The following is a 15,690-nucleotide window of genomic DNA, read 5'->3' on the forward strand; positions in this document are numbered from 1 at the left end:
ATCACAAACCCCCCCGCATACCCCGATCCCTCCATCACAAACCCCCCTCCCTCATTACACTTACTGCAGAGTCCGGCAGCGGGCGTGCAGGGACAGCAGCGGCGGCAATGTGCCGGAGGAGTGGCCGGCCAATGCGCTTGCTCCCTGCCTGTCTGATTGACAGGCAGGGAGCGAGCGCAGGCTGAACGAAAAAGGACCGATGCCCGGCTGCATCAGTCCTTTTCCAGGCGTGACGTCACGCCAGGCTGCAGCCGGCCACTAGGAGGGAGACCCCTAGTGGCCGGTTTTCAAATGTAAATTAAAATATTTTAATTAAAAAAATAATAATAAAAGTATATTAGAGATATGTTGTAGTACATAAGTACTTCAAGATATCAAAAAATAAAGTTGGTGACAGTGCCCATTTAAGGGGTTAAGTTATAAAATCGTGTACTCAAGTCGGATGGAGAAATCGTGATGTGATCGCAGCCTAAGCAGATAAAACACGTTCCCCTTCACCACCACCACCATGGGTCATCACCATCCAAAGTTCACTAGTGGCATCTCTAGGGACCTACGGTCTTCATACCCTAGTGATGCCACTAGTGAACTTTGGATGGTCATGACCATACATGATGGGAGTTGTAGCTGTGCGACAGCTGAGGGAACATGCTGTACAGTATAATGTCATATCCCAGCACTCTGATTGACCCCTGCAGTGCCAGGGCACAGGAGCCTTGTAAAGCTACGTAAAGGCTGGTAAATAAAATGCCAGTAAGGCACTGTGAGAGGAGATGAGGAGGTGCAGGGGGGCGGGTGCAGGGCGAGTGTGTCACATCCGCTCCCTCCTCAGGTGATCCAGCACTGAACGCGCGCCATTCTACAAGCTCCTCCCTCTCCTGTGGAACACCTGGACTAAACCGCGCCCCCCATAGGCCTCCTCGCTGGTCGTCATGGTAACTGCCGTGAGAGGAGGGGGGAGCGGATCTCGGGAGGGGCTTAGCGGAGTCCTTCCCAGCTTGGCACACGTTTGCCAGTCCCGGGCGAGGCGTCCGAGTGGCTGAGGGGAGCCCTGGCACCATGGACCCTGAGGCTGATAACGGTGAGTGGCCCCGCCGGACACGTGCTCCGTCTATGACGTCACATGTTGTGTTACTTTAACGTAAGACAGACGCAGCCACCTGCTTGTTTGTCTCTCGTCGGTGACACTGCAGCCTGAGCTCTTCACTTCATGCGTTACACCGAGTCTTGTGCTCTGTTCACACTACTGCTTTTCCCTGTATCTGTGTTCAGTAGTTTCTACATAAGGAAAGATATTTATTTTTAAAGGGTTTTCTATGGATGGTCCCTAATACTGTGCCTATCAGATCTGCAGGTCCTACTGCATTCATAGACCCCATATATACCCCCATAAACAGTATATATCTGTACATAACCCTCACATACCCCATATATACTCTATACAGACTCCACTAACTGACCATAGCAGTATATACTCTGTAGACTACAAGTATAAAGGTTTATTTACATGTATACAAACAAAATTATCCATAAACCACACTTTTATTTCATTGTATCATCTTTTCCCTATTATGTGTATTTGTATGGATAATCTTTTGGGTATAAATATACTATCATATTTATCTATCTATATTCTATATACCACTCCACTTGTGTACACTTTCCTCATATACCCAATACATACTTTATATCTATATCTATATATATATATATATATACTTCATACATATTTTATATATACTCCCCATATACCCCATACATACTTGATATATACTCCCCATATACCCCATACATACTTGACATATACTCCCCATATACCCCATACATACTTGATATACACCGTATATACTCGAGTATAAGCCGACCCGAGTATAAGCCGAGACCCCTAATTTCAACCCAAAATCCCAGGAAAAGTTATTGACTCGAGTATAAGCCTAGGGTGGGAAATACATCATCCCCCCCCTGTCATCATCCAGACCCGTCATTAACATCCTCATCATCATCCAGACCCTCATCATCATCACCTGTCATCATCCCCTTGTCATCATCCCACACATCCCCCCTTCATCATCCCCTTGTCATCATCCCACACATCCCCCCCCTTCATCATCCCCACCCCCCTTCATCATCCCCTTGTCATCATCCCACACCCCCCCTTCATCATCCCCTTGTCATCATCCCCACCCCCCTTCATCATCCCCTTGTCATCATCCCCACCCCCCTTCATCATCCCACACCCCCCCTTCATCATCCTCTTGTCATCATCCCCACCCCCCTTCATCATCCTCTTCTCATCATCCGCCCTCAGTGGTCTTCAACCTGCGGACCTCCAGTGGTTTCAAAACTACAACTCCCAGCAAGTCCGGGCAGCCATCGGCTGTCCGGGCTTGCTGGGAGTTGTAGTTTTGAAACCTCCGGAGGTCTGCAGGTTGAAGACCACTGCGGCCTTCGACATCATCCAGCCCCCTCTCACCCCCCTTTAGTTCTGTACAGTACTCACCTCCGCTCGGCGCTGGTCCGGTCCTGCAGGGCTGTCCGGAGAGGGGGTCGTCCGGTGGGATAGTGGTTCCGGGCTGCTATCTTCACCGGGGGCGCCTCTTCTCCGCGCTTCGGGCCCAGAATAGAGGCGTTGCCTTGACAATGACGCAGAAGTACGTTGGCAATGAACGTACCTCTGCGTCGTTGTCAAGGCAACGTGACTATTCTGGGGCCGGGCCCGAAGCGCTTAGAAGAGGCCTCCCCGGTGAAGATAGCAGCCCGGAACCACTATCCCACCGGACCACATCCTCTCCGGACAGTCCTGCAGCACCGGACCAGCGCCGAGCGGAGGTGAGTACTGTACAGAACTAAAGGGGGGTGAGAGGGGGCTGGATGATGTCGAAGGCCGCAGTAGTCTTCAACCTGCGGACCTCCGGAGGTTTCAAAACTACAACTCCCAGCAAGCCTGGACAGCCGATGGCTGCCCGGGCTTGCTGGGAGTTGTAGTTTTGAAACCTCTGGAGGTCCGCAGGTTGAAGACCACTGCGGGTGGAGAGTTCACTCGAGTATAAGCCGAGGGGGGTTGTTTTCAGCACGAAAAATCGTGCTGAAAAACTCGGCTTATACTCGAGTATATACGGTACTCCCCATATACCCCATACCTACTTGACATATACTCCCCATATACCCCATACATACTTTATACACCTCATACATATTGAATATATACTCCTCACATACCCTCATGTACTCTGTAGATAAATGTTATCTACAGAGTACATGAGGGGTATGTGAGGTGTATATATAGCCCATACATACCCCTTGTATATACCACATATATACCGTACTTCACATATACACACACTGGGGGACATTTATCATTAGGTGTCTATTGTAGACCCAGATCTACCCCTTTACACTGCTTGTCTTATTTACACTCTTGCTCAGAATTTACTAAGGTTGTGCATGTCCTTTGATAAATTTTGTGCAAATATAGAATCTCCCCCCCCCCCCTCGCTCTACCGTACACTCCTTCTCTACCTCACAGGAAAAGTGGACGTAGGGATTTTGTTCTATTGCTTTGAGGTCAGAATTCCATTGAGGTTTTTTGTCCATCAGCAAAAACGTCAGAAAAACTGTCCCAGCTTTTTCCTGCATTTTGTCCATTTTTCTTGCATTTTTTTCTTGCATTTTTGCTGGTGTGTGGAAACAAAAATAAATTTACTAAACTTTTTGTTGTTGGTTTTTTTTCTTCGAAATTTAGATATGTGAATGCGGAGGACTATGCCAGATTTGGTGGTTTGCGACAATGAACAGCGTTATTTTTTAAATGTCAATAAAAGGGTTAACGAGGGCCGTGGGGGAGTGTTTTTTTAAATACATTTTTTTTTCAATGTGTTGTGTTTTTTATAATTGAATTTTCAGGCTTAGTAGTGGAAGACGTCTTGTAGACAGAATCCATTGCTAAGGCCAGGGCTTAGCGTTAGCCCCCACAACAGCTAGTGCTAAGTACCAATTATTACCCCGGTACGCACCGCCACAGGGGTTCCAGGAAGAGCCGGTACCAACAGGCCCAGAGCGTCAAAAATGGTGCTTCTGGGCCTAGGCGGTAACATGTTGGCGTTATTTAGGCTGGGGAGGGCCAGTAACAATCCTCACCCACCCTGGTAATGTCAGGCTGATTTTGGGGCTAACGTTAAGCCCTGGCATAGTAATGGATTCCATCTATTAGACAGCTTCCAATACTAACCCTGAAAATTAAATTCTAAAAAAACACGACACATTAAAATTTTTTTTTTATTTAAACCCGCCCCCTGCACAGCCCTCGTTAACCATTTTATTGAAATAAAAGAAAAAAACCGCTGGTCATCGTGCAGCGTGTTCCCAAACAGGGAGCCTCCAATTGTTGCTAAACTACAACTCCCATCATGGGGGGGGGGATGTAGTTAAGCAACAGCTGGAGTCTCCCTGTTTGGGAACATACTTCTCTGTTCCCATTATGCAAAACGCATAATGTGAACAGAGCTCTGTCCCTCTGCCCTTGGACTACTACTCCTATTTTGGGACAGTCTGTCCCATGATGGGAGTAGTTGTAGTACCGCAGCTGAGGGGTGGCACTTGCACATCCCCCGGCTGCATTACTTTTAGGACTACTACTCCCATCATGGACAGACACTGATGGGAGTTGAGGTGCAGATTGCACCGTGTCATTCTGCAGACCCCCGCTGTGATCCACATTTAAGTTAACAAGCCGGCAGTACATGGGCCTACATCGTGCTGCCCGCCGGCTCCTGTATACACTGTCATAATTCATAATCCCCACCAGGAGACGGAAGCTCTGATTAGTCCATAGCTATTCACCAATCAGAGCTCCTGTGTTCCAGCGGCGGGGATTAGGAATTATGACAGTGTATATAGAAGCCGGCGGGCAGCGCAGTGTAGACACATGTACCGCCGGTTTGTATAGTTAATAAATGCGGATCGCAGCGGATCTCCAGAGAATGATCTGCTGAGATCCGCATTTAAGTTAACAAGCCGGACGGTACATGCGGCTTCATCACGCTCCCCGCCGGCTTCTATATAAGCTGTCATAATTCATAATCCCTGCCGCTGGAACACAGGAGCTCTGATTGGTGAATAGCCATTGACTTGTCAGAGCTGCTGTCTCCCGGTGGGGATTATGAATTATGACAGTGTATATAGAAGCCGGAGGGGAGCGTGATGTAGCCGCATGTACCGCCCGGTTTGATAACTTAAATGCGGATCGCAGCGGGCAGAATGACTCAGTGTGATCTGCACCTCAGCCCCTGGACTACAACTCCCATCATGGGCAGAGTCTGTCCATGATGGGAGTAGTAGTCCTATAAAGTCCAGGAGCCAGGGGATGTGCAAGTGCCATCCCTCGGCAGCGCCGCGGTACTACAACCACTCCCATCATTCATGGGACAGACTCTGTTCCAGGATAGGAGTGGTAGTCCAAGGGCAGATCGCAGCAGATCATTCTCCGGAGATCCACTGCGATACGCATTTATTAACTATACAAGCCGGTGGCACATGCGGCTACACTGCGCTGCCCGCTGACTTCTATATACAGTTCTTATAATTCATAATCCCCCCCGGGAGATGGGAGCTCTGATTGGTTAATAGCTTTTTACCCATCAGAGCTCCAGTCTCCCAGCAGCAGGGATTATGAATTATGACAGTGTATACAGGAGCGGCGGGCAGCGCAGTGTAGCCGCGTGTGCCGCTGGCTTTTACAGTTAATAAATGCAGATCGTAGCGGGTCTCTGGCTAATGACCTGCTGCAATCTGCACCTCAGCCCCTGGACTATAACTCCCATCATGGGCAGACTCTGTTCATGACATGATGGGAGTAGCAGTCCTTACTGTCCCAAAATAGACACTTGGTATGTGTCCTCCGAGGTGGTGTATATTTGCGCAAGAAAAGAGCTTTTGCGCATTTGTGGTTCAGGCAGCATGAAAGTGATGACTGGTTACATTCAGCTAGAGGTTTTTAGTCCAGAAAAAAAACTGATACAGTTCAAAAACAAGCCGACCGGAGTCACCTGACTCTGTCCAGCTCATTCAAATGAATGGAATGCGTTATGGATACTGCAGTAGCCGGTTTTTAATGTGTACCTGTCGTTAACAAAAACTTTTTATATACTGTAGATTATACCATTATAGGTATATTTGTAATATATATTGGTTTTAAATGTTTTCTTTTTTTGGGGGTGAAAAATGCTGTACTTACATCTATTGCCTGTGTGTCTCTATGAGGAGTCCAAATACAGGAAGTGAGAGCAGGACAAGCAGGGCTCTGTGGAGGCTCCTGGCTTTTCAATCATCCTGCTGTGTAATGCAGGAGGGTGTCACAGAGCCTCACTGCACAGAGCCCTGCTTGTCCTCAGTGTACAGAGCCCTGCTTGTCCTCAGTGTACAGAGCCCTGCTTGTCCTCGGTGCACAGAGCCCTGCTTGTCCTCGGTGCACAGAGCCCTGCTTGTCCTCGGTGCACAGAGCCCTGCTTGTCCTCGGTGCACAGAGCCCTGCTTGTCCTCGGTGCACAGAGCCCTGCTTGTCCTCGGTGCACAGAGCCCTGCTTGTCCTCGGTGCACAGAGCCCTGCTTGTCCTCGGTGCACAGAGCCCTGCTTGTCCTCGGTGCATCGTTTTTTTAGGGCCGATACCGATAATTGGTGGAGGTTAGGGCCGATAGCCGATAACTTATACCGTTATTCCGGTATAAGTTATCGACTATCCCTCCGCGACACCGCTGCAGATCATTGATTTAAAGCGGGCGCTTTAAATCAATGCACTGCAGTGGCTTTTGCGGTGCCATAGGCCGCCGCCGCCACCCACTTCTCTCCCCCTGCCTTTCCGGGGGTCCTGAGTCCTATCACCGCCACCGCTTCCCCCACCGCCGCTCCGCGCCGCACCCCCTACCACCGCGCCGCACCCCCCACCGCACTGCCCCGGCCCCATTGCCTCCCCCCATCCCCGGTTTTATAATTACCTGTTCCCGGGGTCCACTCTACATCTGGCTCCGGTAGTGTCCTCCTGAGCTGTCACTGTGCGCACTGACGGTGACGTCACATCGCGCACATCACTCGTCATTGCGCACAGCATAACGCAGGACGCAGCAGGAGCCAGAAGTAGCGTGGGGGTGGTGCAGGTGGCGGGGCATTATCGGCAAGGTAATTGCAGATACCGATAATGCCCAAAATCGTGATTATCGGCTAATAATATCGGCCAAACTGATAGTCGTCGATCCCTACACAGAGCTCTGCTTGTCCTCGGTGGTCAGGGCCCTGCTTGTCCTCGGTGGTCAGGGCCCTGCTTGTCCTCGGTGGTCAGGGCCCTGCTTGTCTCCCTACACTTTGTGTATTTGGACTCCTCATAGAGACACACAGGCAATAGCTGCAGGAACAAAAATATACACATTTTTAACCAATGTATATTACAAATATACATGTAATGTTGTTTTCAATACTGACAGGTACACTTTACATTTCCTTGCCGGATCTGGCAGCCATATTGCATAATTTTGGTGTGAATGCACCCTTAAAGGGGTACTCCTCTGTTCAGCGTTTGGAACAAACTGTTCCAAACGCTGAGCAGCGGAGTACCCCTTTAACTTGGTAAACATTCATGCATCATCCGCAGCATGCAGCAGTCCCGGGTGTACTGTCAAGTCATCCACTATCCAGCAGTAAACTGTGATAGACAGTCTATGTGGTTGTGCTGCCATTTATCTTTTATCACCAGTTTTCTGTACTTTTTCCATCAGCCTTCATATCTGTAGTACATTATATATATTAGACAGCCTTGCTATAAATGTTTGGTAGGAGGTTTGCTGATGGTGCAGTTTATCAGTGAGTTACTAACTGTCTTAGGTCGTGGTCACATGGCGTAAAATGTGCAGAATGTCCGCAAGGAAAACATGGGCAGACATTCCGCACCTTTGAATATTCTGGTAGGTGCTAGGACCACTTAGAAATGTGCCGTTTTATAGCCTGCAATGTGTTTCCAAGCTAAATCAGCACAAAGAGTAGAAAAATCTATTATTTTTGCTGATGTCAGAATCAGGATTTCTGCGGAAATTCCACCGTGTGAACAGTGCAGCAGCATCCCATTGATATCAATGGAACTCTGCTGCAGCAGATTATTCCTGTAGAATTCATACTTTTTGACACCATACACAGGTTGTTGTTTTTTTTCACCAGACAACCTTATTTAAATTAAAGGAGATGTACAAAAATGTATCCCCTGTCCGCAGGGTAGGGGATAAGTTTTAGATGATGGGGGTCCGATCCATTGGGAACCCCGCGATCTCCTGTATGGAGCCCCGGCTCAAAGAGGCAACTGCACGCTCCCTTCATACATCTCTATGGGAGAGTTGTTTGGCTATCCTCGGCTCTCCCATGGAGATATATTGAGGGGGCGCCACTTCATGAGGGGGTCGACGTGTTTTTGTTCCCAAGGGGAATAAAATACTTCATGAAAAATGCGTATTAAGCTTTTAACCTCTTAACGGCCAATTACTTGTACACACGCCATTGTGCTGTAAAGGGTATATTGCATGGGTGGTTGTAGCTGATGGCTGTTTCTAATAGCTGGCATGAGGCGATCGCCACGGCTAGCTTTTAACCCTTTTAATCACTGTTAAAGCTGACAGTGGCGCCAAAAGTGACATTTACCTCTTACCTCTCACCTCTCCTCCTCCTGTGCTGTCCGTGGATCTGCTTTTGATTGATCCTGCCTGGAGTAGGCTTAACCAATTGAGCACAGATAGCACTGATCAATGGAGTTCTATGGAATTGCATTGATCTTTAACCCCTTCCATATCAAAAGTTTTAATCCCCCCCCCCTATCCCATTTTCGATATAATAAAAATAAACATATTTGGTATCACTGTGTGTGTAATTGTCCGAATTAATATAAAACATGATTAATCCCATATGGTGAACGTCGCAAATGTAAAAAATACCAAACCCCAGAATTTATTTATTTATTTTTTAAATAACATCATACCCCAGAATAATGTAAATAAAAAGCGTTCAAAAATTCTGAGCAATACCCCAGTTGTAGTAATACAAACAACAGATTGTGGCGCAAAAAATGAGCCATCAAACAGCCCGGTATAAGGAAAATAAAATAAATTATAGTGGTCCGAAAATAGCAATTACATTTTTTTTTTCCTACAAAGTTGGGAATTTTTTAAAACTATTTGAACATGATGCAAACTATACAAATTGGCTATTGTTTTATTCGTGAGGACCTAATGTATCAAGATTACATGTTAGTTTGACCGCACAGTGAATGGCGCAAGAAAGAAACCACCCCAAATTTGCATAATTGCTTTTTTATTTTATTTTTTTAATATACCCCCCAGACTAATAACATGATAGTATAGATGATGATACGTGTAATGCAGCTGTACTTTTGGCTGCTGTTTATCACTCTTTATCAGCAGGAAAATAGTTTTATCGTGCGGTCAGCCACAGTCAGATAGGCGTGGCCGGGGATCGTAATGCTCCGCCTCCGCCACACCTATTCCCTGTAAGTGAGCGCTGGACCACTGTGTGATTGATACACAGGTCCCCACCCCCCGATGTCCATGATGTGCGGGCCGGCGTGGCTCCACTGAGCCTATACATATAATGTGCACATTTATGTTATATGAAATACAGTGTCCATAATCCTCTTCTTTCTTCTCCTGGTGCCGGAGATGCGCTGCTTCTGCTTTCACTATAGGCAGTGAGCTCACTCCCTGCCTCTAGCACTGCGCAGGCGCACTGAGCTGGCGGCAGACAAAGGGAGTGAGCGCATTCTCTCTGCCTATAGTGAAAGCAGAAGCAGAGCGTCCCCGGTACCATGGGAAGAAAGAAGAGGAGTACGGGCACTGTATTTCATATAACATAAAGGTGCACATTATATGTATAGGCTCAGTGGAGTCATGCCAGACCGCACATCATGGACATCGGGGGGGGGGGGGTGGGGACCTGTGTGTCAATCACACAGTGGTCCAGCGCTCACTTACAGGGGGTAGGCTTGGCAGAGGCGCGGCGCCTATCCGACAGTTACTGACCGCACGATAAAACTATTTTCCTGCTGATAAAGAGTGATAAACAGCAGCCAAAAGTACAGCTGCATTATGTATCATCATCTATACTATCATGTTATTAGTCTTAGGGGTATAATTTCCATGACAGTTGCGCTTTAACCTACCGTATATACTCGAGTATAAGCCGACCCGAATATAAGCCCAGGCCCCTAATTTTACCCCAAAAACCCAGGAAAAGTTATTGACTCGACTATAAGCCTAGGGTGGGAAATACATCATCCCCCCCATGTAATCATCCAGACCCCCGTCATCATCCCCCCCCCCCCCCCCCTTCATCATCATCGCCTGTCAATCCCTTCATCAGTGGTCTTCAACCTGCGGACCTCCAGATGTTGCAAAACTACAACTCCCAGCATGCCCGGACAGCCATCGGCTGTCCAGGCATGCTGGGAGTTGTAGTTTTGAAACCTCTGGAGGTCCGCAGGTTGAAGACCACTGCGGCCTTCGTCATCATCCCCCCACCCTCATCATCACCGCCTGTCAATCCCTTAATCAGTGGTCTTCAACCTGCGGACCTCCAGATGTTGCAAAACTACAACTCCCAGCATGCCCGGACAGCCCATCGGCTGTCCGTGCATGCTGGGTGTTGTACAGGTCCTTCTGAAAAAATTAGCATATTGTGCTAAAGTTCATTATTTTCCATAATGTAATGATAAAAATTAAACTTTCATATATTTTAGATTCATTGCAGACCAACTGAAATATTTCAATATAACAATAATTTTATTGTTATAATACTGATGATTTTGGCATACAGCTCATGAAAACCCAAAATTGAGGATTTTCCTAGTAGAGTGACGGAAAATATTGATTTTATTAAGACAGGAGGCGAATATCAGAATGCATTATCCTTCTTTATTTTGCCCATTAGCAGAAAGAATGACAGTGTTAAACATAAAAAGAAAAAGAAAACACAGGTGTCCAAGCACCTAGTAACCATAGCAACTCCCTCCTCCATCCCACCAATCCAAGCATAGACTGCCCTATATAACCAAGCTGCAGCCCCTCCTCCTCCTCTTTCTTTATGCCGTGACGAAATCCAGCATCGAAACTGCAGAACTCGCGCGGCGGCGTCCACACGGAGGATCTTGAACCAATAACGCAGAACGTCAATCTTCAAACAGGAACGATCAACCGGATAGGTCACGCAGCTGACCCCAACAAAGAACCGTGGCAAGGCAGAACCATTCTTCAATATCCTGAAAACAACAAAGGTTATAAATAATAACGGGTAGGGGAAACGGGTGGGATGATATTCGCCTCCTGTCTTAATAAAATCAATATTTTCCGTCACTCTACTAGGAAAATCCTCAATTTTATTGCAGACAGGAGGCTCATATCAGAATGCATGTTCAAAGCACAGTACATAGAGAAGCATCATAAATCCATCACAATACAGACATAGACACATGTACAGTAGGTTTAAAATAGAACGTACGGAATGTATCCTCGGACGACCAGTCGGCCGCCCTCAAGAGTTCCGAAAGGGAGCCACCCGTCTGAAGGACTTTGGTCGACATCGCACTCCTAGTGGAGTGAGCCGTGAACAGTGACACATCAATACCCGCTAAGGACATTGTCAATTTCACCCACCGAGCCAATGTCGGGGAGGAAACCGGTAAATATGGCGGACAATAGGAGATGAGGAGCTGCGCCGAACCCGTCGGACGACGCGTAGCTGTCCTCAACTCATAAGATCGAAGACATCGCACGACACACAATTTCGGGCGCGTCGGAAAAAATGGGAAGAAAACCGAACGTAGATCGGTTTTGGTCCTACGACAAATGGAAAAACGAACCCCATCGGGAACAAATTGTTTCCTGGAAATATCCAGGGCCCGTACGTCTGACACACGCTTGATGGAGACCAGGCATAACAACATTGTCAATTTAAACGACAGGAGTTTAAGAGACAAGTCGTCATTGTCTTCCCATGTCTCAAACATGCGTAATACACTGCTAACATCCCACGTGGTGAGATATCGCGAAGAAGGCGGTCTCTTAAACCGCATCCCCCTCATAAGACGGCAGACAATAGGGTGTTGTCCAACCAGCAAGCCATCCACCAACCCATGGGAGGCGGAAATAGCCGAGCGATAAACGTTGATCGTGCGATAAGCTTTCCCCGCCTCAAAAGACTCCGAGAGGTAATTAATGACCTCCGCTACAGGGGCACGTACGGGATCCAAATCCCGTCGTGAGCACCAACGAAGCCAAAGTCCCCAGGCTGATCGATAAGCCGATCTGGTACCTGGAGCCCAAGCGTCATTGATGAGGTCAGAAGCCGATTGCGAAATGCGGCCCCCAAGCGAAGGTGTCCCGAGATCAACCATGCCAATAGCGGCAGTTGATCGTCCGATGTCAAGGGATGAAGATTCCCTGAGGGGTCTCGAAGCAACGTGAGTAGAGGCGGACACAACCTCGGCACATCTATGGCCATCCCCAGGACCTGGGGAAACCATGACTGAGTCGGCCACCAGGGGGTGATCAACACCAGCGTCGCCTTTTGGGACACCGTCTGCCATAATACTCTGGGGATCATGGCAAATGGCGGGAAGGCGTACAGAGTGCTCTGTGGCCACACTTGAAGAAACGCGTCCGTCGCCATGGCGTCCGGATCCGGTCGCCAACTGAAAAATCGTGGCAGCTGTCGATTGAGACGAGATGCGAATAAGTCGATACTCAATGGCCCCCACAGGGCATGGATCGCCTGGAACACCGTTGGTTCCAACATCCAATCGCTGGAGTCCGTGAGGTACCTGGAGTTCCAGTCCGCAATGGCGTTGGAAATTCCAGGAAGATACTCCGCGGTCAACAATATATTCCGTTGAAGGCAGAATTGCCAAAGGACCGTCGCGAGATCTGCGAGGATCTTGGATTTCGTGCCTCCCAGGCGGTTGATGTATTGAACGGCTGCTACATTGTCCATGCGCAGCAGGATACAACAATCCGACCTGTGGAAAGCGAAACTCCTCAGGGCAAAGGTGCCCGCGAGAAGTTCCAGGCAATTGATGTGCAAACACATTTCTGATGGTGACCACTTGCCTCCGGACGTCGATGCCCCGCAGCGGGCACCCCAACCCCGCAGGCTGGCGTCTGATTCTATCACTAAGTCCGGTTTGGAATTGAAAATTGTCTTCCCATTCCAAACCTGGGCATGACGTAGCCACCACAGGAGTTCTCCCTTGGCTTCTGCGGATAGTGGCACTTCGGTTGAGTAGGGCAGACCCTCCCTCAAGTGCCGAATCTTCAGTCTCTGCAGCGCCCTGTAGTGTAAGGGGGCAGGGAAGATCGCCTGGATGGAGGCTGTCAGCAGACCGACCACCCGAGCGAGCGCCCGCAATGAGACCACCTCTGCACGGAGAAGCTTCCGGATCTCCTTGCGGATCGTAGTCAGTTTCCTCGTGGGCAGACTCAGGGTGGCCAAGTGGGTATCCACCTCGAACCCCAGGAACTCCGTCCGTCGAGACGGCGTGAGTACCGACTTCTCTTCGTTGAGCAAAAAAACCCAACTCCGAGAGCAGAGCGGCCGTCCATTGGACATGCTGCACGGCCAACGCGTACGTGGACGCCATGATCAGAATATCGTCGAGATAGACGATCAGGCGTACCCCCCGGCTCCTGAGCAAAGCCATGACCGGTCTCAGCAGTTTGGTGAAGCACCATGGTGCTGAAGAAAGGCCGAACGGGAGGCATGCAAATTCCCATTTGCGACCTTCCCAACAGAACTGAAGATATGGACGGGAAGAAAGGTGTATCGGCACGGTCAGATACGCGTCTTTCAGATCTATCTTCGCCAACCAGTCTCCTGGTAGCAAAAGATCTCTGAGAAGATGTATCCCCTCCATCTTGAAGTGGCGATACAAAACGTACTCGTTTAAATGTTTCAAGTTTATGACCGGACGGTGACCTCCGTCCTTCTTTTTGACCAAGAAAATATTGCTCACATAACCCGGAGCGTCCCAAGACACCTCCTGAATGGCGTGCTTCAACTGCAGATCCATCAGTTCTGAGCGGATCAGGGCCTTGTCGGCGTCCGCGAAGTGTATCGCTGGTGGCCAACAAGTCTGTATCGGAGGATAGAGAAATTCTATGTGATAGCCGGTTACAGTTTGCAAGACCCACGGGTCGGATGTGATCCGGGACCAGATCCGGAAAAAATACCCCAGCCTGCCCCCCACAGGAACCCATGTTAATGACAGAATAGGCAGTCTCACCTGTGCCCCTGGATCTTGGGTATCCGCGGCTGGCACCCCTCGCTCTCCACGGACGTCCTCTAGGTGGAAAGAATGGAGTCGAGGGCTGTGGTGGCTGGGGAACTGGTGTGTAATATTGTCTGTCAGGCATGTAGTGGCCCCTGTTATAGGGTCTATAGTTGGTGGCACGGCCGGAAGGGCGACCCCTACCCCTTCCAGCCCTGGGGAAAACCTTGTTAGCGCCCACCTTTTTTAAAGAGGATTGGGCTTTGTCAAGGCCCGAGAAAAGGCCAACATACTTATTTATATTTTTAAGAAAGGCCTCCCCGAATAGTAAACCGTCCGCTGGCGGACCAGGTTCGTCGGTAGCCAGGTGAGTAAGTTGGGGATCCAGCCGCATAAGGATGGATCTCCGGCGTTCCGTAGACGCCGCAGTGTTTGCATTGCCGAGCAAGCAAACTGCTCGTAATGCCCAGCCCCGTAAAATGTCTGCATCAATTACTTCACCTGAAGCGACAGCATGTTCGGCCAATTGTAGAATCTTAGTCATAGGCCCAAGGACATCCAACAATTTGTCCTGAACAGTTTTGAAAGATTTGTCAATACCCTTTTTAGGGTTTTTACCGGTCTTAACCAGATAGCGCACCAGAATGGGGTCCAACTCTGGCGTCGTGGCAACATTATTGGGCAGTGACGGTCGTGGACACTCCGCCCTCAGTTTATTGCGGTTGCGACCATCTAAAGATTTGCGCAGCCAAGCCGAAACATAATCAGCCACCTGTGACATGGGCGTCCACTCCCCCGAACGGGGGTGTTTGATATTCTCCGGGCTGAAGAATGGAATTCCCATGGAATCCAAGATCGCCCCGGGGGCGCTTGTGTCAGCGGAGCCATGTGGAGGAGAACGACTCGCGTTCCCTTCCAGATCCTCGTCCTCCAACTCATATAAATCATCATCCCCAGAGTCTGAGGTGCCATCTGAATCTTCAACAAAAGAGTCGGGTTTATTACGCCTGGAGGACCGAGAGGTTCCACCGGGCACGTCATCCCCATCTGTGGGGTTCTGAGCACTCACATTGGTATCCTCAGGAGGCACTGAGGTCTTAGTTAGTTTAGAACCACCTCCAATAGTAGGTGTATTGGTAAGGTGGGTATCTAAGTCGGAGCAATAGCGTCTCTTCCGGTCCGACTTGCCGGGTCTTAGTAGGCTGGAAGCCTGGGATTGTATGTGGGAGGCGACCAAGGGGGTATCTGAAGAGGCCGGCCCTTCCCGGTGTTGCCGTGACAACGCCATGGAAACAGATTTTGATATGCTGTCATTGACAGATGACATGGCGGAGGCCAGGGCGGATTGGACCGATGTAGACACCATCTGTTGCAATAATTCAGAAGG

General features: G+C 49.0%; 1 protein-coding gene across 1 annotated transcript in view; it reads left to right on the forward strand.

Moving 5' to 3' along the window:
* Positions 1–788: 788 nt before the first annotated feature.
* TMC7 (transmembrane channel like 7) overlaps positions 789–15,690 on the forward strand; it is a 67,285-nt gene continuing 52,383 nt past the window's right edge. The window contains exon 1 of the mRNA XM_056536138.1: positions 789–1,081. Within this exon, the coding sequence (XP_056392113.1) occupies positions 1,060–1,081 (22 nt within the window). The 5' untranslated portion in view covers positions 789–1,059. The remainder of the gene's footprint in view (positions 1,082–15,690) is intronic.

Source organism: Hyla sarda, chromosome 8, assembly GCF_029499605.1.
Source record: "Hyla sarda isolate aHylSar1 chromosome 8, aHylSar1.hap1, whole genome shotgun sequence".
NCBI lineage: Eukaryota > Metazoa > Chordata > Amphibia > Anura > Hylidae > Hyla > Hyla sarda.